Source organism: Acomys minous, assembly GCF_964271855.1.
Source record: "Acomys minous genome assembly, chromosome: 6".
NCBI classification, from domain to species: domain Eukaryota; kingdom Metazoa; phylum Chordata; class Mammalia; order Rodentia; family Muridae; genus Acomys; species Acomys minous.
In genome coordinates this window covers 38,934,949-38,961,093 of record NC_140487.1, presented here as the reverse complement: position 1 = coordinate 38,961,093, position 26,145 = coordinate 38,934,949, and the positions used below count along the sequence as shown (strand labels likewise).

Below are 26,145 nucleotides of genomic sequence, written 5' to 3'. Positions count from 1 at the left end.
TGTGGGTGTCCTTCTGTCCTTCCAAGCCGACTCCCAGCTCCCAGTCAAGGACCACTGAGCAAGGCAGCTCAATGTGTTTGCTGCTGGTAGTCTGAGTCTTTTGGGGATTCCCATTAGCTCTGGTTTCCTAAACCCCAGCCTATGCTGCTTCAGGTAAGGCTGACCCCTTTCTAGAGGAATCTAAGGTAAATGGGGTTATGCCCCCACGGATCCAGAAGGCAGAGTGCCCGGGGCCCTTCTTTTTCAGGGTAAGAGGACTTAACCCCACACTGGCATGGGGTTCTACTGTCACCCTCCCACACTCACTGGCGATTTCCACAAGGACAGAGATAGGGTCCTGACCCCGGTTCTCAGCCCCACCGGGTCGGGAGTGTGCGGCTTCTCTTGTCAGAAGGCATTTGCATGTAGTTCCCACAGTATTTTCTTCACGTGCGAACATCCTTTCTTCTTAATAGACTGCAACTCTTCAAGGTCAGGGGGTGGACTGTAGCCCTCATGTTAATATAGCACACACAGAAGGCTATGGGTGGGGGAGGGTGACTCAGCAGGCTTGCTGCCAAGCCTGGTGACCTGAGTCTAATCCCTGGACCCCACATGATAAAACAAAGGACTCCTGCAGACTGTTCTCCAACCTCTACATGGGCTGTAACACGCAAATCCACACACTACCAAGTAAATGGAGGTAACAGTATTTGGGGAAGTGATTGTGAATAGGTCAGGAAATGACAGGGTCAGAGGTCATCAAATCATATCTCAAATCTCTTCTGTGGTCCTTACAACTTGCTGCTTCCTGACCCATGGAGAAAGTATGAGTTCCTTCAGGACACAGAGCAGGGGTGCGTTAGCATTCTCGCTCTCATGCTCCTCCCACCCCAAACTGGCTCTGAATTTGGCCTGTCAGCCACCTCTGACATGGACACAGCTGCAGTTCATGTTCATATTCATATTTTCAGCCCCCCACCTCCCTCTCTCCTTGGATTGATTCCTTGTTCTTGTGCTTCCTGATGTATGTGATGTATATGCCACAGGTTGCTATGTCATTATGCCTTGTTATGATGGTTGAATTACTTGGCTTCGGAACAGGAGATTCACCTCCGTTTCTAACTTGTATCAGCTCCAGGAAGTCTTTGCTACTTTGTGTCCCTGACACCCAGAGTAAGAAAGTGTTTGCTTCCAGCTCTGGTGTTTCCTAAAGTGTCAGCCAACCCCCAACCCCCTGAGGAATCCAGAATGTTATGTATAAAATCCAGGGCAGAGCGACATTGTTCTGTGTTGTTTGTTGGGGGGAGGATGAGAGAGATGGGAGAGCTCTGGGTACACATGAGACCTGAGCTTTTCAGTGCTCATGGAAAACCAGGCCTTACTGTGTCATTTACTGCCCAGTGGAGCCAGGGCAGTTTCAGAAGGATTTTCCTGGCTTGGGAAAGCTGCTGAGTTCATTGTGTCCAGAAGAGGGCCCTCAGCTTGGTCACCTGGGTTGCCCTTCTGGCTTGCTGCAGAGCCTGGCATGAAGGGATTTCAGCACCTTGGACAGAGACAGAGTTCCTGTCAGGCTGAGGCTCTGTGCGCCCCGGAGGGCTTGGAGTGTTGTCTAGGCAATTTCTCTAGCAGGGCAGGGCATGGCACATTTCTTAATATTTATCAGTCTTTTAAGGTCACTATAACATAAACTCCAAGTCAATGTCAGAGCTGTACCTGTTTGTCAAACTCTGAGGGTATCATTTAAATGACAACAAAAGCCAGGCGGCTTGATGCACACCCATCATCTCCTCACTTGGGAGGCTGAGGCAGGAGGCTAGCAATTTTAAGGCTCATGTGGGCTGTATAGTGAGACCTGACTCAAAAAAAATAACCAAACCAAACCAAGCAGCAACTCTCTCAAACAAATGACCAAACCAAAGCAGACAACAAAAGCTAACCTATATTCTAGGATATTGCAAGGTTGGTATTAGATACTTTATACGTAATTTTACAGGGATACATTCAGAGGCAGTCTCCAGGCAAATGTGCAGCTCCCACTCACCCTTGGCCCAGTCAGCCACCTTCTGTGGTCATGCCAACTTGGCTCTACAACCTACTGACTTCTAGAACTCTCTTGGAGCCCTTTCTGTGTGTGTGGAAAGCCCAGACCTAGTTCAGAGGGACAGATGGCTAACAGGTTCCCAGCCAGAGGAAGCACACTAGCAGCTTCACTTCCTCATTTGGAACAAGAATAAATTGGTGAGAAAACCCACACCTGAGTCCCACTGGCATCTGGCTTTATGAAGCTGTTAACCATCTTTCTGTGTGCCCGGGAGGGAGAATCCTTTCCAACTGGCTGGGCCCAGCTTTTCCTGGCAGCCCTTTTGGCTGCCCATCCATCTAGGGTGCTCCCTGCTTTGATCTTCTTTTCATGCAAATATATCTGGAAGCAACAAGCTCCTTCATGATGTCTATGCCCTCGTTAGAAGACCAGCAGTCTCCTATGTTTACTTGCTGCAGACCCCACAGTGCTACTCCCTAGCAAGTGTGGGGCTCTGGTGAGTCTTTTGTTTTTTAGTTTTTTTGAGGCTGGGTTTCTCTGTGTAGCCTTGGCTGTCCTGGACTCACTCTGTAGACCAGGCTGGCCTCGAACCCACGAAGATCCGGTTGCCACTGCCTCTCCCAAGTGCTGGGATTACAGGTGTGTGCCATCGTGCCTGGTGACTGATGACTCTTAAAGGTTTCTTACATGTACTCTTTTTCCCTCTGCTCACTTTACATCTGAAACAACTATGTCATATGGCTCAGGATGTGGCCTGTGGAGTAGCCATTGGTTCCAGGAGCGCTCAGGACAAGAGAGCAGGGGCAAGCAGTGCAGTGAGGTAGTGGTCAAGAGAAATGAAGGGGCCGTTGGGAATGGGTCTTGCAGGATGGTTGTAAGTTTAAAGCCATCCAGGGCTATAGGTTGTGTAGGATTAAGGAATCACTCACTGCCAGTGTTGGAAAGGGTCCCAGACACCAGCTTGTTTAGTCTCATTTTACAGGTAAGGAAAGTGAGATTTAGCGATGCTTCCAAAGTTACACAGCAAACACACTCCTTTCTGTCACTTCTGATCCATCCTAAGCCTCTCTCTTGGACTGTTGGGTAGCTTCATTTGGCAGGTTATATTTTTGCAAGGTGGTCATGCCCATGTGCCCCACTGCTCATGCCTTTCTTCCTACACGGCAGTGGCATTCGTTCATTGAGAACTGGGGCCAAATTGACGTCACGGCCCCAATTTGATGGGCCGTGCTGATGTCAGGGATTGTTGGTGTGACTTTCAAAACGTAGTCATCACAGCTCATTCAGTTCTGGCTGGCCTTTTCTGCAGACATTTACCCTTGCAACACAGCAGCTATGCTGCGAGGAATCCAGGTAGCCATGTGGAAAGGCTTCATGGGTAACTGACCTCAGCATGTCCTGAGGTCCTAATGACAGCCAGCCTCCACCAACAAGCATGGCTGCCTTCTGGTCATTTTGTCTTGGCTGAACCTATAGGTCCACAAACAAGCAAAACAAATGCTGTCATTGGTTTGGGGATGGCCATTGGGCAGCGGCAGTTTAGTAAAATGTTCTTGCATCTACCTTAGTTTCTCTAAACTATCCTACATGTTTCATTAATTCAACAAACCTTTATTGGTATATAGGTCTTTGTGTGTGTGTGTATGTGTGTGTGTGTGTGTGTGTGTGTGTGTGTGTGTGTGTGTGTGTGTTTTGGCTGTTACTACACTTCCTTCAGACTGAAAAGCAATCTTAGAATTCTGGAAATGGTCCTACCCCCATACTTGTTTTGTTCCTAGACCTGACACCCGAGATCCAGTCTCTAGACCTTGGCTAGTGTACCATCCATCTGCAATGCTCCTTCCTTGCCCACTTCAACCTTCAGGGCCCTGCTCCAAAGCCTCCCCAGGCCCCTCCTCTTCTTCTGCAGTAGAAATGAGCCTGCACCTTGCTGCGATCCCACAGCACTCATTACAGACTAGTTTAGTCTGCCCACCGCCTCTCTCAGACACCACTAGACTGTGCGTCCCTGGAGGAGGGAGACTGGCTTAGCCCTCTTGTCAACCCTCCCCCACCAGGATCTGGCACCAGGCCTAGAACAAAAGAGGTCCCCAGGAAACATTTATTGACTTAGAATCGGAAGCCAGGCTCCTGAATCCCAGCCTCCAGCACTTTACTCACTTTCTATGCCACAAAGTCAGGAACATATGCCAAGGGTAAGTAGCAGGTTGGTAGGAAAAGACCTTGGAATGGGCTGGGGGCGGGGCATGTGTGTGGCAGGATTGCTTCATATGGAACTGCAGGCTGCAGTGAGCGAGGAGGCCCTGGCTTCTGGGTATAGGGTAGAGGTGTGTCCCTCCTCTGTTGATTCAGCCCCCCTCCCCTTCCTGCCCTCTCTCACATCTTCCTCTCAATTGGTCCTAAGCACCTGTTCCTGGGGTGGGGGAAAGACACATCACCCCTTGCTTGTCTTCTCCCCAACACCATTATTCTGAAACCCCAGTTGGTAGAGAAGTCCCCCATACCCCCAAAATTTGGTTATCCTTGAAACCGGGGGATTGCTGTTGCTGTTCTCTCTCCCCTGGGCTTCCAAAGAGTTCATCCTCTGTCATCTGTCTCTTAAGTCTGTTGGACTGGAACTGCTTGACAGTCCCCTGTGAGTGCCACTTACTCTCCTGGGTCTGATTTTGGCAGTGTCTCTCCTCGCCTGGTCCTTGGGGGGACTACCAACAAGGGCAGCTTCCATTTCCCCCTCTTCCCCTGGAAGTCCTCACTCCTCTCCCTCGGGCTGAGCAGGAACAGAGAGTGGGGTGGGTAGGATGGTTTCTTCAGACTTTTCTTCCCAATCAGCTCTTTCTGGGAGCTGGGTGGAGCCCGCTGTGTCTCTCTGTAAATGCGGTCTCTCTCTACCCTCAGTCGCAGGCAGGGGGGGGGTGGGGGGAGGGGATAGCCTTCCTGAGAATGATCCTTGGGGGCCTGTTGTGGGGTTGGGGCCAGTGTGGATGTTCTGGGATTTGCCTGCATCTTTAATGGGAGGTTGGTGTAATATAGACCAGAGGGACTTCTGTATAAGGTGGTCTTTTTTATTTTTTCTTCCTTAAAAAAATGTATTCACTTTACATCCTGATTGTAGCTCCCTCCCTCTTCCCCTCTTCCCCCCATGCCTCCTTCCTTTGTCCTCAGAAAAGGGGATCCCCCTCCCAACACCCACCCCAGCACTTCAAGTCACATCAGGACTGAGCTCATGCTCATCCACTGAGGCCAGACAAGGCAGCCCCACCATGGGGGAAGTGCTGAAAAGCAGGCAACAGAGTCCATGTCATAGACACCACCCTCTCAACTTACTGGGGGACCCACAAGAAGATCAAACTGCCCATTGGTTACACATGTGTATAGGGCCCAGGTCCAGTCCATGCACGCTCTTTGGATGGTGCTTCCATCTCTGTAAGTCTCTATGTGTCTAGCTTAGCTGACTCTATTGGTCTTGCAGCTTTCTTGTCCTTCTATCCTTCTCCCCTACTCTTCCATGGGACTCCTTGAGTCCTTCTAAATGCTTGGCAGGGAGTCTCAGCAACTGACTTGATCAGCTGTTGGGTGGGGCCTTTCAGAGAGCAGTTAAGCTAGCCTCCTGTCTGTAAGCATAGTAGAGCCTCGTTAATGGTGTCAGGGGTTGGCTGTCTCCCATGAGGTGGGCCTCAGGTTGGGTCAGACATTGGTTGGACGTTCCTTCAGTCTCTGTCTTTATCTCTGCACATCTTGTAGGCAGGGTAAATTTTGGGTTGAGGGTTTTGAAGGTGGACTGGTGTTCCTCTCTCACCACTGTAGGTCCCTGCCTGGCTAGAAGGTGGCCTCCTCCCTGAACCTCCCTGAGATGGGGAAATAGACTTAGACAGTGGAAGTGGAAGTAGAGAGGGAACTGCACAGGCGAAGGTACGGGGAGGGAAAGGGGGGGTGTCAGATATGGGGAGAGCGGGGAGGGGAGGTGTGAGGGATTAAAGAGAAAAGGGAAACAGAAGATAGGGGCATCACTGAGACAAGATCTTCCACAGGGAGGATGGGGGGGGGGGATGTCTTTAGCTGAGTCTCCTAGCAGCGGGGGACATGAGGAGGTTCCTTAATGCCTGGTACCAGCATTCAGAATGATGCTGCGATGCTGCATTGAGGACAGCTCACCTGGCTCAGGCCTTCCTTCTTCATCCTCATCTCTGTGTGCCTGACTTCCTAGGAAGTTAGAAATCTGCAATTGGCTCTGACACACACCTTTCTCTATGTGTTGCTTGGTGGTGGTGGTGTGTGTGTGGAGAGAGAGAGAGAGAGAGAGAGAGAGAGAGAGAGAGAGAGAGAGAGAGAGAAGAGATATTTGGCTTTCTTTAGCTTGAAGAAGCAAGCAGCTCTCTCAGAATTTTAGGAGAGCTTCTCTGTGTCTGGGCCCCCTCTTACTAGCATGATAAAGGGCCTCAGGGACGCCATGTCTTCGTCTTCTTCCCTCTGGGATAGGACCAAAAGCCTTCCTCAGCAAGTGGTTCCCTGTCATAAGGTCAGCTGTCCAGGCCAGGTGAGGAATCCTGTCCTCTTGGGGCCTGGCTTTCCTGAAGCCTTGGTCTGGAAGGAAAGGGGCCACAGAGGCGTCTTCCGCCTTCCTCTCTCCACGCCATCCCCAGCCTTTTCTCACGTTCAGTCCCCAGGCTTGGAAAAGATGACCCTCCACTCATACAGGCCAGGTGTCCAGACAAGACCTAGACCAGTCATGAACCCAGATGTGCCGATGCCTCTCATGGCAAATTACAAGTTGGGGAAGGCCCTGGGCACCCTGCGTGTGAGCGACGAAGCTGATGGAGGTGGACAGGGTCTGAGGGATGACTGTGCAGGCAGGAGCCTCTGGACTTTTTTAGCATCAGCTGGTGGAGCCACCTCCTTCTCTCCCACCGGCTGCCTCCCTGAGTCACTGCCCACCCACTAGCAAATAAAAAAGAGTGTCATCTTCTGGCCAGTGGCCCTGTCTGGCCTCGTGTTCGCAGGTTTTTGCTTCTGAAGGTGAGAGTCTGGCTGGGGTGGTCTCAAGGCGACCTTTCTTCCACCGGCCTACCTCCCTTCCAGCCGGCTTCTTCATCCATTGTTACTCCCATCCCCCCACCCCCAACCCCCATTCCATGGTGGTTCTCGCTGGTGACAAGACCCAGCCCCTTGCTCCAAGGACAGAGGCAGCTGCAAGCCCTCAGGAGCCCCCACATGGCCCCATCCATCCAGACAGGCCTCTGATCCGGGTTGCAGGCAGGGGAGGGGATTCAAGGCCGCCTCAACTCCAGCTGCCGGCTCCTCCCCACAGCAGGCCCGCTCAGCTGTCAACACTCGCCTCTCGCCCTAGTCCTGCCCCAGGCGTTGCTTAGCTGCTCAAACCAAGGACACCTCAGCCGGCCGAAGACCCCTACTCAGGCCCCAACAGGCGGTGGGCAGGCAGTGGGCAGGCGGCGGGCAGACACCCTGCCTGCCCTTGAGCATCCTTAGACCTCCTTGCCTAAATAAGGGAGCTGCAGCTGGAGCGAGCCAGCTGGCAGGGGGAGGGGCCTGAGGCTAGGCCAGGGTTTTCCGAGGGGCTGGGCCACCCCGGCCGCCTCTGGGCCCCAAGCTCTCCTATTGGGCCTACGAGGTTGGTCCTGCACTACAGAGGGAGGGCAGGCCTCTAGCAAACGGGGGATCCCCGGGCTGGGACCTCGCGCTCAAGGACCTTTCTTTGATCTCACAGCTAGGAGGACGCAGCTCTTGTCACTGTGCGTCTCTGTGCGTGTCACCCATGAAGAAATTAATTCGAATAACCCCATGCCCCCCCCCCCCCGCAGAGGGCCTTGTCCTTGTGTATGCTGGAGAGAGGGGCGATTGAGGAGGGCGCGACTCTCCTACGGCTCACCCACCGGTGTCTCAAAGGTTTATATTGCCGGTTCTTCCCACTTCCCGGGTGTCCCCTGGCCCTGGGGCCCATCTTCTCAGAGCCTAGGCCTCACTCAGCCCTGTCACCCCCAGCAGATTCTGTGTGTACTCAGCCTGTCCTAGGCGCAGGAGGGAAGCTGGGGATAAAGGCTTGGCCCTGTCCCATCAAATCAGGTTTCCTAGTCCTGAGTCTGGGAGGGGGCGACAGCCCTATGCCCCTCGCCCCGGCCACCTTCAAACCGGCCGTCGCACCTGTCCTCATGGTTCCCCTACCCAAGGGTCCCTTCCCCCCTCTCGGAGGAGCGCGAGTCTCGGGGGCTCAGTAGCCGAGCTAGGGGTTGGGGCCCCGGGAGCGCTGCGCACCGCTCAGCCAATGAGAAGGGCGGGCGCTCGGGGTGGCGGGGAGAGGGCGGCGCTGCCGGCGCGCGGCGGCAGGAGGGGGCCGGGAGGCGGGGGCCGGAGCCAGAGGGGCGCGCGCCGCATTAACCCTTCAGCCGCCGGACCAAGCCGCAGGCGCTGCCCGAGCCGCGGGCGCTGGAGCGGCTGTCGGCGCGGCGGCGGTGGCGGCGGGCGGGCGCGAGCCGGGAGCCGGGCGCTCGGGCGGGCGGAGTGGAGTGCAGCGCCAGGACGAGGCGGAGCAGGGCCCGTGGCACTGCCAGCCCGGGGCGACAGACAGGTGTGCCGGCGCCGCAGCTCCAGCCGCTTCAGGCCCGGCCGGCGGTCCGGAGCCGGCAGCCGCAAGCCCAGCAGGGACCCTGCGCCCTCAAGTTCCGGCCCCGCCCGCACTCAGCTTGGCCGCCGAGTGCGGAGACCACGGCCCGGCCAGGCCACCCGAAGCCTAGTGCTGGGCCGGGCCGGGCCAGGGTGGGTGGGGGCCCGCCCGGCCCGCCCATGGGCTCAGGATGCCTGTGCGGAGGGGCCACGTCGCGCCGCAGAACACCTTCCTCGACACCATCATCCGCAAGTTTGAGGGCCAGAGTGAGTGGGGGAGGGGGCGAGGCAGGGAGGGGGTTTGGGGGGTGGGTCCAGTCCTGCTTAGTGTGGATGGGGGGCGTGCCCGGGCCGTGTGCAGTGCAAAATGTGAGTCTGTAGGGGCTGGTGGGCCCTGAGTCTTATGCCGGCAGCCGAGGGGACAAGGCTTGGTGTCAGGGGAGCATTGGCTTGAGACCAAGGGGCCTAGTGTTGCAGCGTGGGGTCAGAGAGTGTGTGTGGCAGGAAAGAGGGGTGGGATGAGATATTCAGGTGTTCCCAACTCTAAAGGTCCGGAGTTGACGGGATTGTGTGTATGCTGCTATGAGCATCTATGTGACCCAAGCTGTTGGGCCCTAAAAGTATAGTACACTCTCTCCAGTCTTGACTGTGTTGTATGTGGGCGCCTGTAGCTAGGGGTGTAGGATCAGTGACCAATCTGCTCTTGAGCGTGTGACAAGAATACAGCCAAATCCCTGTGTCACTTACGAATTTGAGTCTGCATAGGCAGTGGAGAGGTGTCTCCCACAAGTCCCTAAGATTGTGGGTCTGCTGCCGAGAGGGTGCTGCAGACAGGAAGCTGGCTTTGGGGCTAACAGGCTGGCTATGGAGCTCCTGCGTGGTGGGCTTTCCTGATGTGGATAGTACCCCAAACCCAATTGTGCAGATTACAGCACCCCTTGTGCAGACCTGGCAAGGGAGACTTCCTGCAATGTGCCCTAGACTAGGTGAAGGTTTTGGTGTTGGTGTCCCTGTCCTCAAGGCTGCATGTGCCACAGAGGGTGTGACTGCAAAGGGCTTCGGTTGCTGGAAAGTGACATTCCTTGCCCGTGACCCTGTGCACACAGGACACCGTGTGCTTGTACTGTGGTGGGAGGGAGGGGTCAGTTGGATGGGCATTGTCCCGAGATGAAGAACAGGGCGATCTTGAGGGGGTGGTGCAGGCCTAGGGGCTGGGGGCAGGTCCCCTGGCTTTCTTTTCCTACCAGCTGGGTAGGCACAGGCCGACTCCGAGAAGCCCGTGAACTGGGTCCTAGAGGCTTGGCTTCTGGCCCCACCTCTGCCACTGACTGCCAGACGACCTTGAGTGATTCCTCCCACCTTTAAGCCTCAGTTTCCACATCTGTGAACAAGGGCACAAGCTACAGGGCTCCTGAGGTCTCTGCAGTGTCTGTATTCTAGGAGTTCAGGCGAGGGGGTGGGGTAGGGTGGGGCTTGCCTTCAAAGGAACTTGCTCTGCTTTCCTTGTCTGGGGACAGTGGGTCCCTTTTCTCCCATGGGTGGGTGGTACCGTGGACCGTCTTAGGCTCAAGTGGGGATGGAGGCAGAGGGAGAAGGTCTTTTCATATGGCAAGATTCTCTGACCTGGGGTTGACGCTTGCTGGGGAGTTCCAGTAGGCCTTGGGAACTGACCTGAAGATGACCCAACTCTCAAAAGTAACTTCCTTGAAGGCAGAGGAAAGATGGCCAAAGTCAGGCTTAGCCTGGCCTTGCTTTGGGGAGCCTTCCTGCAGCATCCCGGGGATTGCAGGGCTGTGCAGGGTGAGGAGGGGACACCCCTGCACTGGAGGCCAAAGTGGACAGAATTCCTGTTTATAGCAAGCACCTATTCCTGGAACATCTTACTTGGGTGCAGACTGAGGCTGCCCTTGACTTGCTGCTTATCCACCTGCCTGGCCTTTGGGACAGGTATGAGGTGGAAGAGCCAAGTCTAGCTGAAATGGATCTATTGGCAGAGAAAGGCTTCAAATCCCTGGAGGTGGCTGCCCTGCTCAGGTTTGTTTTGGGCCCACTTCTTGGCTCTTAGGGAGTTCCAGGGTGTGCAGATTCAGGTAGCCTTCGTTGCTCTGTATGACCTTGGACTTGAGCCTGTGATCCTTAGCTGCCCTGGCAGACAAGATTCAAAAGCTGGATTCACTCACTTATGAATGAACTGTTAGACTTGGGCATTGGGCTAAACTCTTGGGCCCCAGTTTCTTCATCATAAAATGACGATGCCAACTATATTGTGGGGTTGTTCAGGTTTACAAGCCCACTCGCCAGCTGTGACTGCCTCTGGATAGGACGTCGAAGTCGTACTAGGCACTGACCGGAGGGAGTCTGAGGGTGTTTGAGGGACTGATTTTCTAGGGAGCGTCCCCCCCATCAAGAGGTAGAAGCCAGAGGAGCTGGTGCAAAGGGGAGGCTGGCCGCCATCTCCTGCCCTTCCCAGGCTCCCTTTCCAGGCTGTGTTTATCCACTCCGCTGCGGCTGCTGACACGCGTTGCTGACACCCGCCCAGGGGCCTTGGCCGCTGGCTCTCTGCCCGGGGGAAGCCATGCAGCCAGCCGGCGGGCCAGGGGGTGGGGGGCGTGTCGCCAGGCCTTGCCCGGTGGAAGCACCTGTGTCTGGGCACAGCTGCGCACGGCCTGGGTTGGGAGCCCCTCTCTGGTGTGGGGGACTGTCGGGCAGCAGTGTGAGGAGCGAATGTGGGGAAGGGCCAGGAGCCCTCTAAACTGGTGTCCCCGCTCTCACGTGCGCATTCATCCCCGCCTTCCCCCCTCAGGCCGCAAGTTCATCATCGCTAATGCTCGCGTAGAGAACTGCGCCGTCATCTACTGCAACGACGGCTTCTGCGAGCTGTGCGGCTACTCGCGGGCCGAGGTGATGCAGCGGCCCTGCACCTGCGATTTCCTGCACGGGCCGCGCACGCAGCGCCGTGCCGCCGCGCAGATCGCGCAGGCCCTGCTGGGCGCGGAGGAGCGCAAAGTGGAGATTGCCTTCTACCGGAAAGATGGTAGGCGGGGCCGGGGCGTGGCTGTGGCGAGGGCTGGGCCTCGAGAGAACCAGAGGGGATGGGGATGGGGGTGGGGAAGGGAAGCAGTGGGTGGGATCTGTGATCTGTGGTTGCGGGTGGCTGGCGAACCTGTGGGTCTTTGGGGGGCGGGACCCATGCGGGGCGTGGCCCTATGTCTGGGGGCGGATGTGGCCTCGGTCTGAACTCTAATGGGTGGGCACTGCGGATGGTCTTGGAGCTGCTAAGGCTGAGGGGCCCTGGGACCTCTCGTACCTTCCTCCTAGCCAGGTGTCATTATGTTGAGCTAGGTAGCTGGCATTTGACTAGGCTGAGATGATAGGCGAGTGCGCAGATGGTAGTAATAGGGCAAGCTAGGGGCTGGCGCCGGTTCCTAGGCACAGGATTCTAGCTACCTGTAGGATAGCCTGTGCCAGGTGACTTACTGGAAGATACGGTGCGTGAGGCGGAAGGATTTTATCTGCTGCCACTCTTCTGCCTTCCTCTCTCTAAACTCAACTACACCTCTTCCTGCAAGCCCAGTTTCCTTTGTCTGGTCTGCAGAATACCCCGCCCCGCCCCTCAGCTCCCTCTCAGCCAGGTGTCTCTGCTCAGCCACCACCTCTCAACCCAGCTGCTCTGGGCTTCCGGAGAGCAAAGTAGAAAGCGAGAGCGGATAAACACAGTGGGTGGAGCGGCTCTGACACTAAGCCCGTGCTGCTGGGTGGGCTCTGCTCGCTGAGGTCAGTGAAATGGCGGGGTAGTGGATATTGGAGGTCTCAGAAGGGGCTCCAGAATTCTGTTGTTCACCAGTGAATGTCTCATAAGCTTCGCTACGCTGCTGGGACCCAGCTCTTGAATAGCTGCCTACAGGAAGGGCACGGTGGTGCCTGTCCTCAGGGAGCTTGCTGGCTAGCCACAAGTGAGCACACCCTGCCTCTCGCAGTGGCAAATGGAACCTGCAAGCTGCAGGCCTCTGTTGTGCGTGCTCCACGGGGGCCGAGGCTGCTTGTGAAAGTTGGCTTCCCTAAGGGGCTTCCTTGGACAACACTTGGGGGGCATGCAGCACTAATGGCTGGCAGGCAGATAGGGCATGAAGAATGGGAAGCTATTGGACTATGTGTTATCATGTGTAATCCTTAGAGCATCCCCAAGATACAGATACCACCTTTTATCTCCTCCCAAGGACGATGAAACTGAAGCTCAGAGAAATTAAGAGTGTTCCCTGAGCCACAGCTTTGATTGAAAGCATCAGTGCTCTGAGTGGTGGTCATGTCTGTCTGACCACAGCTGTGCCACGCAGTTCTGCTGTGTGTAATGTACTGACAAGGACACCAGGGAACTAGAGGGCTGTCTGTGCTTCACATAAGTGGAAAAAAAAAAAAAGTAAGCCTCCAAACCACAGGTGTATGCATATGAGCCCGTAAGTACTGGGGTCGGGTGTATTGTGGGAAATCTCCCAGTAGCCAAATAAGTTGCTTTCCACAAATCTGTTTTAATGCTTACTTGGGATGCTGAGTTTGTTTGTTTGTTTTTCTTTTTTCTTCAAAGCCAGGGCTGTGTGTGATGGGGATGCATGCTACCACATACGTGTTTGGAGGTCAGAGGACAATTTTATACAGTTGGCTCTGCCCTTCAAGCTTTACATGAGCGTTCCAGGGTCCAACTCGGGTTCTCAGGCTTATGTGGGAAGCGCCTTTACCTGCTGAGCCATCTTGCCAGTGCGCTCGTGGCCTCTCCCAACCGCCCCCCCCCCACATTTGTTTTTTGACAGGGCCTCACACTATGAAATCGAGCTGGCTTTGACTCAGTGTGCCCTGCCAGCCTCTGCATTCTGTGTCCCAAGCTCTGGCCTTAAAGGTGTGCACCACCACACCTGGTCCTAAATTGGTTTTGAGATAGTATGTCACTAAGTTGTCTGCGATGGACACCCCATAACCTAGGTGGCCCTAAACTTTTTCAGCCTCTAGAGTAGCTGGGACAATGGGCCTGCACCACTAGGCCCAGCAAGGCTGCTGAGCCTTTGAGAAGATGCTCCCAACACAGGGACTTCCACTGTGAGAGCCACACTCCAGTCCCGTGGGGAACATCACTTGTATTTGTGGCTTTGATCCTGTGGCGGCTGAGAGGTCAGGCTGGCTTTGCCTTTGGCTGTAGTGTGGAGACTCTTGAAAAGAAGTTGTGGTGGAGTCTTGAGGCCCACCTAATCTAGTTGTTAGGCAGCCCGTGGAGAAGCTACGTGGCGGAGGCCCTGTTACTAGTGCATCCGTGGAGGGGGTGGGCCTATCATCCAGGTCCCTGTGCAAGCCTGAACTCTTGCCTTCTCCAGGATACTACTCCAAATGGAGCATTGACCCAGGAAACCCTACGCCAGCTGCTGCCTCCTGCCCCTTCTTTGTTCTCACCTAGTTTCCATGGGGGTCAGATAACTCTCCGAGTGGCCAACAGGTTGGCCTTAGGACCTCAGCCACCTGGGGCCCCTGCTTACCTTGGCATTCCAGGCCGAGGGTAATGCAGACAGATGCCTCTGCTGCTGTGTCCTCTCCTTTCTGATACAAAGTTCCTCGTGCCATCTTTGTTGCCTGACCTGGGCTGCGTGTCTGTGTGTGTGTGTGTGTGTGTGTGTGTGTGTGTATTGATGTGCAGAGCATCAGAGCATGTACACAGTGGGAGGAGAACTGTGCCAGCGCCACCTCTTGTTTTTGTCCAAACCTTTCCCAGGGTGTCTGCCTGGGGACCAGCCCTGGGAGAATAGGTCCTTGGGTTGTAGTCCCGGGGATGGCGGAGGGCTAGGGAGGAGGCTGGGCCTTTTGTTGGCAGGCGCCACTAAGGACAGCTGTGCTGTGTCGGAGCCTCTAACTCAGCTCTGTGCAGTCTCAGGGTCTGGAGCCAGACAGCCCCATTATTTAGTTGCTGGGGCTGCTGGGAAGTGGGGACGTTTGAGGAGGGGAGTGTGGAAGGAGAAGACACAGTGCGCCCAGTTCACTGGCCTTAGGCTGTTGCCCCTTAAGACAGGCCCAGGATCAGAAGGGAATAGCAGAACCCTGCAGTGGGTGTCTAAGCAGGATGCGGCATTTCTGGGGAGGCACCTCAGACAGCAGGTGCTGGCCGGGTGCACACCTTGCCCTGCACAGCCATAGTGGGGGTGGACAAGACGTAGCTCTTCCTGTCCCTGTCCCTTCCATTGTCTTTGCTCTTTGTTCCTACCTCCCTGCTGCCTCTCCTCCTGCCTGCTGTGGCCCCATCCTCTCGGCAGCTCTCCCTCCCTGTGCTCAGGCAGGCCTCCCTGGCTTTGTCTCCTGACCTGCCTGCCTGGCTCTGTCCCTTCAGTTTCTGCCTTTGTCTCCTTTTGTCTGTCTATTTCTCCTATTCCTCCAGCACCCTGGAGCCTTCTAGCTTCTTTCCCTGGCTTCTCTGTCCTGTTTACTCAGCCCTCCCTCCCCCCCCCCCCCCAGCCCGATTCCCTAGGCCTTTGTCTTCAAGGCTTTATCTGTCTTACCATACCTCTGACTGTCCTGGCCAGCTCTCTGTCCCTGTGTCCCCAGGAGCTTGTGTGTGGGTGGAGATGGTGGTGTCTCTGGAGATGAGTCTATTGGCTTCTCCACTCCAGCTGTAGGCCAGTTGCCATGGCAACAAGGTCAGAGGGTCCCCACTGCTACAGCTGATGCTGTGGCTGAGGGGAGGGGTTGGGACCTTCAGTCCAGAGTCCCTAGTCCTCAGTGTGCTGTACTGCTGTACCGTGACTCACACCCTGGTCTTTCAGGTGCTCAGGCAGGCTGTGAGGGTACCAGTCCCCAACCTCTGGGCATTCCATCACCTTCTATAGCCCAGGTCTTCTCTCTTCTCTGCCTTCTCTGTTCACTTAAGTCACAGGCCCTGCTCTGCCATCGCTGTGGCCCTCCTCTATCAGACCCCCACCCTCCCCTCCCAGTCATGTGGTGTCTGAGTTGGTGAAAAGATGCTTTCTCTGAAGGGGAAGGTTTTGAGGGGAAGTCAGAGTTCAGAGGTCAGTGCCTAGCTGTTTCTGTGTGCTGCTCATGGAAGCAGCCTGAAGCCTTCCTAGGAGAAGCCAAGGGCTTAAAGGTAGGGGTCTTCCATGGGGCCAAAGCCACTGGACTGCTTCCCTCTGCCCCTCTTCCCCCTTTAAAAATTCTCTGTGTGGTCCTAGCTATGTAGACCAGGCTGGCTGTGCTGGGATTGACAAGGATCCCCCCCTCTCCCCTCTTGGGAGCAGATTTCCCTGTCACATCCTGGTCAGGATCTGGTGCAGTCTGGAGCCTGGGCAGGTGGTAGCTTCTGGCAGGGCCTGCCTCCAGCTGTCTGTCTTCTGCTGAGTGTTTTCCTCTTAGCCTCCTTGTGGTGGGCTGCCCTGGGCTGCCAGGGGCTTCCTGTCTAGGAGGCTAGAGGGGGTGCTGTTTCCTCAGAGCCCCTGGGCCTGGACAGTATCGGGAGGGTGCCTTCTGCTCCTGTGTGTGGTGTCTCCGAAGCCCCGGAGGAACTATGTAAATATTTGTGCAGAGCTGTCGAGGTGGAAGCAGAGTTGACAGTGGCCTTGGGCTCTGGGGAGGGGGCTGGAACAGCAGGAGGGCCAGCTGGGTGGTGTGAGATGGGGTGAGCTTGGGTGGCTTTCCAGTGCCTCGAGATCTGGGAGTTCCAAGGAAGCCCTTTCCTACTTAGCCTTCCTGAGGATGCCAGCCACCTCTCCTAGAGAACATTCCCGGCCCCTTCTCCTCTAAAACCTGCCCCCACCTTGTGTGCCAGCTGCAGAGCAGTGGTGTTTGGGTGAGGGGGATGACAGACTTCTCTGTGACACGCAGAGAGAGCTGAGGTGAGAGTCAGAAGAGCCAGGAGCGATTCTGGACCAGGTGCCAGCTTGGGAGTGGCTGCTGACACCCCTCTTTGTCCTTAAAGATCTCGGGGCTCAGTTCTGCCGTTCTGCAGTCGGGCTCTTGTTGGCTGGTTTAGGATTACCCAGTGGGCTGGCCAGTATTGTGCCTTTGCCGTAGTTTGACCCTGGATGAGTTTGCAGCGCCCATCATCCCCACTAAGCCGAGTGGGCTGTGTTTGTATCTACATGCCTAGTACATTGCAGGAGCTCAATATCTGCATGTTTTTGCTAAATGAATGAACAAACTGGACAGCACTGTGTGCCTGAAGCCTTATTCTTGGCATTGGATGACTAGGGTTCAATTTCTGGCTTGATTGTGGGCTGTGTAGCCTTGGGAAAATCACTTCTTATCTCTGGGCCTTAGTGTCCCATCCTGTGAAGGCCTTGGTGTGTTTGAATGCTAGCGTGGAAGAAGGGGGTGAGGGCCAGAGGAGTAGCTGGGTGCCCTCCTGCTCTGCCGAGTGTGGGAGGCTTCATAGAGTGCAGGGAGTGTGCTGCGCCTTCTAGACTCTTCACTCAGGGAATGAGAGGAGTTCTGAGAGGGGAACAACACCTTGGCAAAGCCAGCTGGGAGCTGGCAGCCCCTGGAAGCACTTAGGAACAGCCAGGTGACTTCCCTTTACAGTGGATAAGTGGTGGTCCCTGCAGCCTTTTGTGGGTAAAATCTCTCAGTCATTTTCTAGGAGGGAAACTCTTGCTAGTGGAGGCTAAGGGGCTGACCCTAGCAGATGGGGACCTGAACTGGGCCTCTGGCTCAGTTGTCTCTGATCTAGAGCCCTGTGTGGACCTTGCAGCAGCAGCTGCTCCTGGGGAGCCATGAGCTCAGGGCCTCAGGAGGCCTGAGTTTCTGAGCGCTGTGGTGGCTCTTGTTTCTAAAGTGGATCAAAGCACTTGTTCCCTGCCTGGTGGGTTGAGGGCATTCCTTAAACAAGTACCAGCACAGCAGCGTGCTGTGACAGTCACTCAGCAGGCGTCACCCCGGGGCCACAGCCCAGACTGGGGGAAGTAAGGATGTTGGCTGTGTGGTCCTCACAGCACTTCTGGCCATCTTTTCCTCTCCCGGTTCCTGTTGGCTCCACTCCTCAAACCAAGCCAGGCCCCAATACGCATGTCTCTTTTTCTTTGCTGCCTTTTCTTTTGATCCCATTTCTCAGTTCGGTGACACTCCGTATAGGCCGGCATTCAAATATACTCCCTATGAATATGCTGTTCGCATATGTTTTTGCAAATGTGTATTTTGACTGGGTATATGCATATGGATTTAATTTATGCAAATGGTTGTGCTGTGTGTTGTATTCTAGTATTCCTTCCCCTTACCCAGGAGCGTGACCTTCAGAGCAGGCGGGGTGCCAGAGAGTGTCCGGGCTGCGGTTTCCCACCCCGGGAGCATGTATCTACCTGTTTTACTTGTTTACTGTCCCCGCGAAGGACCCCAGACAGTCTTCCACCCCTCTGCCACCAGACAGTGCCACAGTGAACATTCTCTTACACAGGCTGTTCCTGACTCCCTTGAGAGGGTCTGCAGCCTCCGTCCAGGCCTGGGAGTGAAATTGCTGGATTGCAGAATCTGGGAACTCTTAGCTAACTGTTGCCCCACTGTGCACCTGAGCAGCCAACCCTGTTATCTGCCGCTAGAATAGAAACTCTCATGTTCTCCCACCCCTGCCGCATGCGGCATCATCTCCCTTTGTAACTTTTGCCTGTCCTGTGGGCTTGCTGCTTTCATTTGTATCTCTTTGGCTGTTTGTTAGCCACAGTATCTCTTTTAGGCTTGATAGCTGTTGAGCTTTTGCCCCTGCCAACTGCACGATTGTATCCCTTGCTTATCTTTCTGAGACTGTTCTCTTCTGTCCCTGTGTGTTTCCAGGGGTTGCTCGTGTAGTCTGGAAATACAAACGAACACAGTATGTATTCTACATGTCTATTTCTTTTTCATGAACACCGTCTCCCTCTTGGTCTCTTCTTCAGTTAATAAAACAAAGATTCTTAGTTTTGATAAAAATGAATCATTGACTTTTGGCTTTGTTTGTGCTTTTGAAGTTTCCCTGAAGATGCTTTCCTTTGCAAAGGCTGAGAGGCCCCCACAGGTCCACTGCTCTTCTCTGGCTCCCTGGCCTCACCTTCCTCAGTTGGGTGTTGGGTCCACCCTGAGCCCTCCTTGGATGTAGTGTCAAGTAAGGATCAAGTTTTATTTTTTCCATGTAAGGAGCCAACTTTCCCAACACATCTAGTCTGTTTTTTTCCATTGCTTTGTGGGGCACCTTTGGCATGGGTTACTCTGCTGTGTAACCATGGATCGGCCTCTGAACACGGCACTCTGTCAGTTTGTACATCAGAACTCTATAAACCAACAATAAGCGCAGTGCTGTGCTGTTTGTTTACTGTGTCTCAGTGCCCAAAAAAGGCAAATTCTCCCAGTTTTTTAATTTAAAAAATGGTTTGTTTATTTGTTTGTTTGTTTACTAGGTAATTTCTTATACTGCAGCTTGGAACTCAGTGTGTACGCAGCATCTCAGGCTTGTCTTGAACTGTGGCAGTGCTACTGCCTGAGCCTCCTAGGGGCTTGGATAACAGCAAGCCATATCTGGAGTCCCCTGACTCATTTTAAACTTCATTTGTTTGTTTGTTTGTTTATTTATTTATTTATTTGAGTCAGTATCTCTCTGTATCCTAGGCTGGCTTGGAACTCACTATCCTGCTTCTGTCTTCTGCATGCTCAGCTAACAAGTGTACACTACGTGCTGGCCTCACCAACGCCTCGGTCGGAATTAGGTTACTTTAGAAGAGTCAACAGCCTTGCAAGTTTCAGTAAGATCCGGGACCATCTTTCTACCAGCTGTCTCATTTCCATATACTTTATCCCTCTACAGCCTTGTTTTCTCAAGGGATTTGTGGCTGGCCAGGTGACTCACGGGATAAAGTGCTTGCTGGAAAAGTGTGAGGACCTGAGTTTGAATCTCCAGAACCCACGTGAACGCTGGGCACAGTAGCATATGAGTGTAATCCGTGCTTCTAGGTAAAAACGGAAGGTGGGGACAGGTGAATCCTCAGAAGCCCACGGGCCTGTTAGCCCATGGTGTGTGCAGAGGCAGAACAGTGCCCAAGGTTGTCCTCTGACACCCACAGCATATCATGGGACATGTGCATCCATACTCACACACAGATGCGCGCGCGCACACACACACACACACACACACACGGAAAATATCACTTAATTTATGTGATTGTACATGCCATGGTGATTGTGTAGAGCCCGGAAGACAACTTTGGGGAGTTGGCTCTCTCTGTCCACTGTTGGTTCTGGGAATCAAATGCAACACCTCACGAGTGCCCAGCGAGTGCTTTTATTCAAAGAGCCATTTCCCTGAACCTTCCCTGTTTTCTGAGACCTCAGGCTCGCTATGAAGCCAGGGCCGACTTTGAGCGCTGGGGTTACAGGTGTGGACCACAACACTGCTGCTGTCCTGTTTTCGGACTCTACTTTCTAATCGTTTGAAGCTGGGTGTTTTGTGGGCTGACCTATCTGGTGGAGCTCTTTTGTTGATTCTCGGTGTTCATCTGTTGACTTTGTTGGTTCTCTAGGGAGATGACTCTGTACCCTGCAAATAGTGCCAGGCTTTGTGTTTGTTTGGGCCATGGTTGTATGGTTCCATTCTTGAATGTGCCATCAGACTTTTCAGGGGGACTTTACTGACAAGTGTATTTGCTGTGTGTGTTTCACAGTGTCCCAGGGGAGGACAAGCCATGGGGAATTGTCCTTTTGAGTTAACGATCAGACAGCTGTGCCTGCTCGGAGACCAATGGCAGAGCCTTATGGCATACAGCCTCTCCGGGCCTTTGTCATGTTTGTGTTTGGGAGCCAAGGTGGAAGATAGTTGCCGGAGTTTGCAGAGCCTCAGAAGATGGCAGCGACACCAGGGTTGTCTCTCTAGTGAACGGTGACAGCTCTGTGCCCCTGCTGCTCTGCGACAGCAGCAAATGCAGGGGTCACGGTCATAGCGAAGGGGTCAGAAAGGGGCAAGGCTCAGAAATCGCACAGCAGGCATAGTTCACATAGTTTCCAAGTGCTATCTTGTCTGATAGTAACGGGAGACCAGATGCAATGTTGCTTTGGGAAAAACACCTGAATTCCCATGGTGGCTCTACTGTCCACACTCAAGATGTGGGGTAACCCTGTGTTGAGTGGTCAGTGCCCATGGATCTAGAAGGGAGGTGAGGGGGTAGGGACACTGGTTCACTCTGGCCAAAAACTGCAGGTCACCAGAGATGAGCAGCAGATCTTCCAAAGCTGTCCACTCACCACCTGCTGGGAAGCTAGTCTCCCTGGGGCAGGTCTGGATGCCAGGCTTGGGTTCTCGCCCCACAAGCCAGCTTATGGACATATCCCCTGCAAAGGGTGTGGTATTAATGAGTTCCCAGAGAGAAGCACCCATGTAGGCTGATTCAGGAGACCCTCTGCAGAGGGGTCTGGGAGGGATGGGGATGGGAGGAAGTGGGGAGTCAGCAGCAGGAGGGATGGTGGTAGAGGCAGCTTTCCCCAGGTCAGTATGACATCATCGTGTGTGTGTGTGTGTGTGTGTGTGTGTGTGTGTGTGTGATATGTATGTGTGTACATGTCATGTTTGGGTAGGTCAGAGGACAACTTGTAGGGGTCTTTCTCTCCACCCTGTTGGGCCCCAGGGACCAAGCTTAGATGGCCTGGCTTGGTGGCAGGCATCTTCACCTGCCGAGTTCTCTCAGGGCCTTGCCTTTTCCTCTTACGGCAGAGGGTACGGTACTCACTTATGAGCCAGGAGGTAGCATGGCCAGCTTGAGCTTTCCTGGGTGGAGGTTGTCTTTTGAGGAGTTGTAGTCTGAGATGACTCAAGCATGCTATAGGCTATTGGTTTTAGCAGGAAACTGGAAGCCTACAGAGGCCCTGGCCTCAAGCAGAGATTGTTGGCAGGGTGCAAGCGTGGTGCAGGAGCGAGTCTGGAGGTGATGTTTCTTTGAGACTTGGAGTCTGGCTTGTGGCTTCCCAAACCTGCCTGGCAGGGAGCCCCCAGGACCTCACGTAGCTCAGCTCCTGGATTCAGGAGCCCAGGATTGGTCTCTTTTTCTGACACACACACACACATACACATGCTCTCACACAGCTTTCACAAACTCATGGAGTGGCTGGCCTCAGACTCCTCTATCCTGTCCCTTGAGCCCTCAATGTCCCTGGCCTTCCCTAGCCCCCCCTGGCTGTCTATGAGAGTGGTGTTAGTGACACGGTGGCCCTTGGCCAGAAGCGGCTCCCGCTGCATCTTCCTGTCGCCGCCACCAGGCTAAATATAACCTGACACTGCACATCCCCGGGCCTCTCCTCCGGAGACAGCCTCTGCCTGGGGGGCGGACAGGGCCGACTGCAGCCTCAGCCTCCCTGCCCTCCGTGTGACTTTGGGCCCATTTTGGCACAGCTCCTCCTGCTGGGAGTGGGGCAAGGGGAGGCAACCAGGATGAGGGTGCTGGAGGTCACCTTCCCTGCAGGGACCTGCTACTCTGCCTCATTACAGCTCCAGATGCTTCTATAAGGCCATCTGGCACCTCATCTGGCACCCAGAGCAGGAATCTCTTGTCCCTGTGGTACCCACAGAGCATCTAAGCTCAGAGAGGTGGGTGACCTGTCTGTAGCCACACAGCAAATGCGAGGGAGAGCAAGGGTCCAGGTCTCCTGGTTGTTGGGGCAGAATACCTCAGTTTCCCAGGGCACACCCATTGTTTGGTTTGTTCTGTCTTGCTCTGTCTTGTCCAGATGCCAGATTAGTGTCCGACTTAAAACTTGCTTCAGTCAGGGTAGGCACCAGGGCCATCTTCCTGGTCATGTTGTTCCTAGATGTTTCACTTGTGCTGGCATGCTCAGGTACCATGGAGTGACAGGGAAGCCATGAAGCCTGCTGTTAGTGCTGCTGTACAGGTGTGCCAGGTGAGACCCTGACCTCACTAAGTTGCCCAAGGCTGCTCAGGTCATCTGTAGGTCTTCTCTCCCCAACTGCCCATAACTTCTGCTGAGGCAGGCCTGGCCGGTCCAGTGGTACCCAGAGGTGGGATATTAGGTTTTGGCACATTGGAAGGGTGCCAGACCTAGATGAGTGAGGATGCCAGGCAGGGCCATGTTACTCCAGAGTGGACCCCTCCGTGTGACCTAGAACCAGATGCAAGCAAGCCAGAGTCTGTAGTCTGAATGGGACTTTTTCTGCTATCAGAGAGCTGAGCCCGCCGCACTATGGCCTCTTCCACTGCTTCCTCTCTTAGTGACCTACAGTGAGCAGCTTGACCTCTGAAGACTGCTGGGACCCTGGCTGGCCAGGGTCATCAAGACCAAAGGCTCTGCCAGTTCCTGTAGGTATGCGGTTACTAGCATGCTTGCTGTCACTGTCCTGAGGGGTTAAGGACAGGCTTAGACTGGGCAGGGCAGCCTCACCACTCAAATGGGGGCTCTAAAGCCTGGCTGGAGCTGGTGAGTGTCCATGTATGTTTTGGTATTAGCCACTTAAATCAGACTGCCCCAGGGGACAGTTGATGAGGTTCATCTTTCTTCTGAGTATGCAGAGCTCCAAGCCTGTCATATACTGTGTCACGTGATCCAGGCCTTGGCCCAGTGGAGTAGGTGTGATCAACCTTGTATGGCAGATAAACATCCTATAAGGTGACTGTCCCATAGCTTGTGCTAGTTCCTCCCTGCTGTTCCCCTTCAGTATCCCGCCCCCCCCCCCCACTCCCAGTCCCACCCATCCTTTCTGGAGCACTTCAGGAGCTGTCTGCTTCTTGAATGTGGGGCGTGCCTGCCACAGAGTGGCGCTGGGTGGAACTGCAGCCGTGTCCAGCTCTGGCCCCAGGGCCCTCCTTGAGACTGTCTCTTCCTTGGATGAGGTGGTTCATTGGAGGGATCCCAAGTAGAGTGGGAAGGAGGGAGCAAGAGGATGGGGTCTGGGGTCCTGGGGCTGAGTAGAAACCGAGTAGACAGGCAGTGTTCCAGGCTCCCTGGGGACAGTCCAGCCACTTGCTCAAAACCTTTCTTCTCTGCTGACCACAGGCCATCTGTTCTGGCTAGTCCATGGTTTCAGCCACCTGTGGGCCCTGCCGGAAGCCTGGCCACTCTTCCCTTACCCTCAGGAACTCACTCTATACTTCTCAAAAACTACAGGGTGCGGTCCTATGGCAGGCCATGGCAAAGAGCTGGGGTTGGTGACATGGTAGGTCACATAAAACTCTGCCAACTTGGCCAGTGAGATGGTACTCCCAGGAGCCTGGGGCCTGCTTGGTCTTCATCTTTCTTTGTTTCCATGCATTGTATTGCAATCTCTATTTCCCTCGGTGATCATATAGGGCTGGGGGCGGGCCACATTTTTGGAACAACCAGACCTTTGACAGGATATTTGAAAAGGAACATTCCTTGAATGTCAACAAAGGAGGAGTGTCAGGGTTCTGTGTCTGTGTATCTGGAAGTGGGCTTGTCATGTGACAGGGGCATATCTAGAAGTTTCTCAATGAGAGAATTAAAACAATTCTTTTCAGATGCGGGGGTCTGGGGTCACTGAGATTCCAGGTTTTGAGGTAGCCATCTGAGATATAGGGTCCTGAGCTGTGTGATTTCTCCTGTAGCCTGGGCTGAAGGGGCAGGGGTAGAGCTCTGAAGATGCCAGGTCAGAATTTCCTGGCCCTTTTTAGGGACAGAACCCCTAAGTCATCTGGAAGAGGCAGAGTCATCTTGGTTCTAGACTCCATGTCCTGGTGACCACACTGGTTTGGGGCCTATATCTCTGGGGCTCTTGGGGATAGGTGCTGGGGTCCTTATGCCGAGGTGTCTGGTCTCCTGTGTCTCCACAGTCCTGAGGAGGCCAGTTCCTGCTCAGGCCGTTGCTGGCCATCACCATATTAGGGCATAAACTCCAGGCAGGCTGTCTGGGTGCCAAACAGCCTCCAGCTGGGCTCAGGCATCACGCCCCCCCCCCTCCCCCGTCACCCCCCCAGCTTCCACACCACAGCTGTGTGTCAGAGGCCGGAGGTCAGGGGACAAGAGCAGCTGCTAAAGGGACACCCAAGCAGAGCTCCTGAGCTCAGGGCCCTCGGGCAGGGGCAGGAGGGCCCTGGCTATGGTGAGTGCAGAGGTGGTGGGTGGGGCAGAAATCTCCTGACTGGCTCCTCTTGGGTCTTGCCCTCACCTCTGTACCAGCCTGTCTGAGTGGGTTTCAGAGGCTCTCATTTGGCTGGGGAACCCACAGGTCCTAGAATCACTTGTCTGCTGTGGTCTCAGTCCCCTACCCAGCATGTCTGCACTGTGGTTGGCCAGTGTCTCCAAGAGCCCTGCCCTGCATGGCTGGCTGGCTTAGCCACAGCTTGCACTGTTCTGCACCCTTGGTGCTCGCCCCCTCAGGCCTGGCTGACAGGCATCAAGTGAGTCCCAGGTTCCAGTCTTCCCTTGACTCCAGTCACCACCCTGCCTGCACACCTGGGCCAGGGATCAGGGTAAGGGGAGGGTCAGGGGACAGACAGAAGCAAGGAGACCAGCCTAGGAAGGTTCCACGTCAAGGAGGTAAGCGGAAGGTTGAGGCTGGGCCAATGGCGCTCTCCTGAGACCATGTGGCTCTTTGCTTCTTTCATAGCCTCCTCCTCTTCCTCTTCTTCCTCCTCCTCCTCCCCTTCTCCTTCCTCCTTCTCTTCCTCTTCCTCCTCCTCCTCCCCCCTTCCCCCTCCTCCCCCCTTCCCCCCTCCTCCTTGGTTTTCTCTTCCATGCCACTGTTGCTGTACTACTGACACTACAGTCCGTCACTGGCTTCCAAGGTGCATTGGGCCTTCAGAAGGGATGTGACCACTGGGAGGTAGAGGTCAGATGGGCAGGGGGAAGGAAGCCTGGATGATGATGGACAGGTGATGGCGACCTGCCTGGGTCCCTGTGAGAGGACCAGGATGTCATTGTGCCCTTCTGGTTCATCAAGGAGGACTTCTTGCAGGCAAGGCCCTTAGTTTGGCCCGGGCAGGGGCACTGGCTCTGAGGTCACCTCAGTTCAGAAGTCAGCATGGGGGGCATTGGACTGTGTATTCCTCAGAGAGCTTAAGGGAACTGGTGGGCTGATTTGGCCTGCTGCACAGACTCTAGGAGAAGGAGAAAAGAGTCAAGAATAGGAACAAAGAAAGGTCTCGCAGCAGTGTTGCCCAGCCTCTGGTTCTTGGTTTCTGCCATGCCTCAGTCCAGTACTCTGATGACATGGAAAACTGCATGCTTGGATACTGCAGCAGTCCCAAAATGCTGTAAAGTTTGTTGGTTTTTTTTTTTTTTTTCCACCCCTTGGTTTTTTTTGAGACAGGGTTTCTCTGAATAGCCTTGGCTGTTCTGGAACTAGCTCTGTAGACCAGCCTGGCCTGGAACTTATGTAGATCCTCTTGCCTCTGCCGCCCAAGTGCTGGGATTAAAGGCGTGCGCCACCACTGCCTGGCACAGTAAAGTTTTTGAAACTCTTGATTTCAAGCTGCATACTTATCTTGTGGCTCCACGCAATTGCCTGGAAACTAATCTAAAGAGAGCACAGGCAAGATGGGCACAGTGACCAGTCGTCTATAGTGTCC

At 54.6% G+C, this 26,145-nt stretch overlaps 1 protein-coding gene across 2 annotated transcripts in view; it reads left to right on the top strand.

Moving 5' to 3' along the window:
• Positions 1-8,452: 8,452 nt before the first annotated feature.
• The window catches only part of KCNH2 (potassium voltage-gated channel subfamily H member 2), a 31,843-nt gene continuing 14,150 nt past the window's right edge, over positions 8,453-26,145 (top strand). The window contains exons 1-2 of one of the 2 annotated variants that reach the window (XM_084784404.1): positions 8,453-8,905; positions 11,442-11,672. In XM_084784404.1, coding sequence (XP_084640530.1) covers positions 8,830-8,905; positions 11,442-11,672 — 307 coding nt within the window. In that variant the 5' untranslated portion in view covers positions 8,453-8,829. Of the gene's footprint in view, positions 8,906-11,441; positions 11,673-12,396; positions 12,413-26,145 lie in introns of those variants that run through there. The other variant, XM_084784405.1, reaches the window with a different exon arrangement.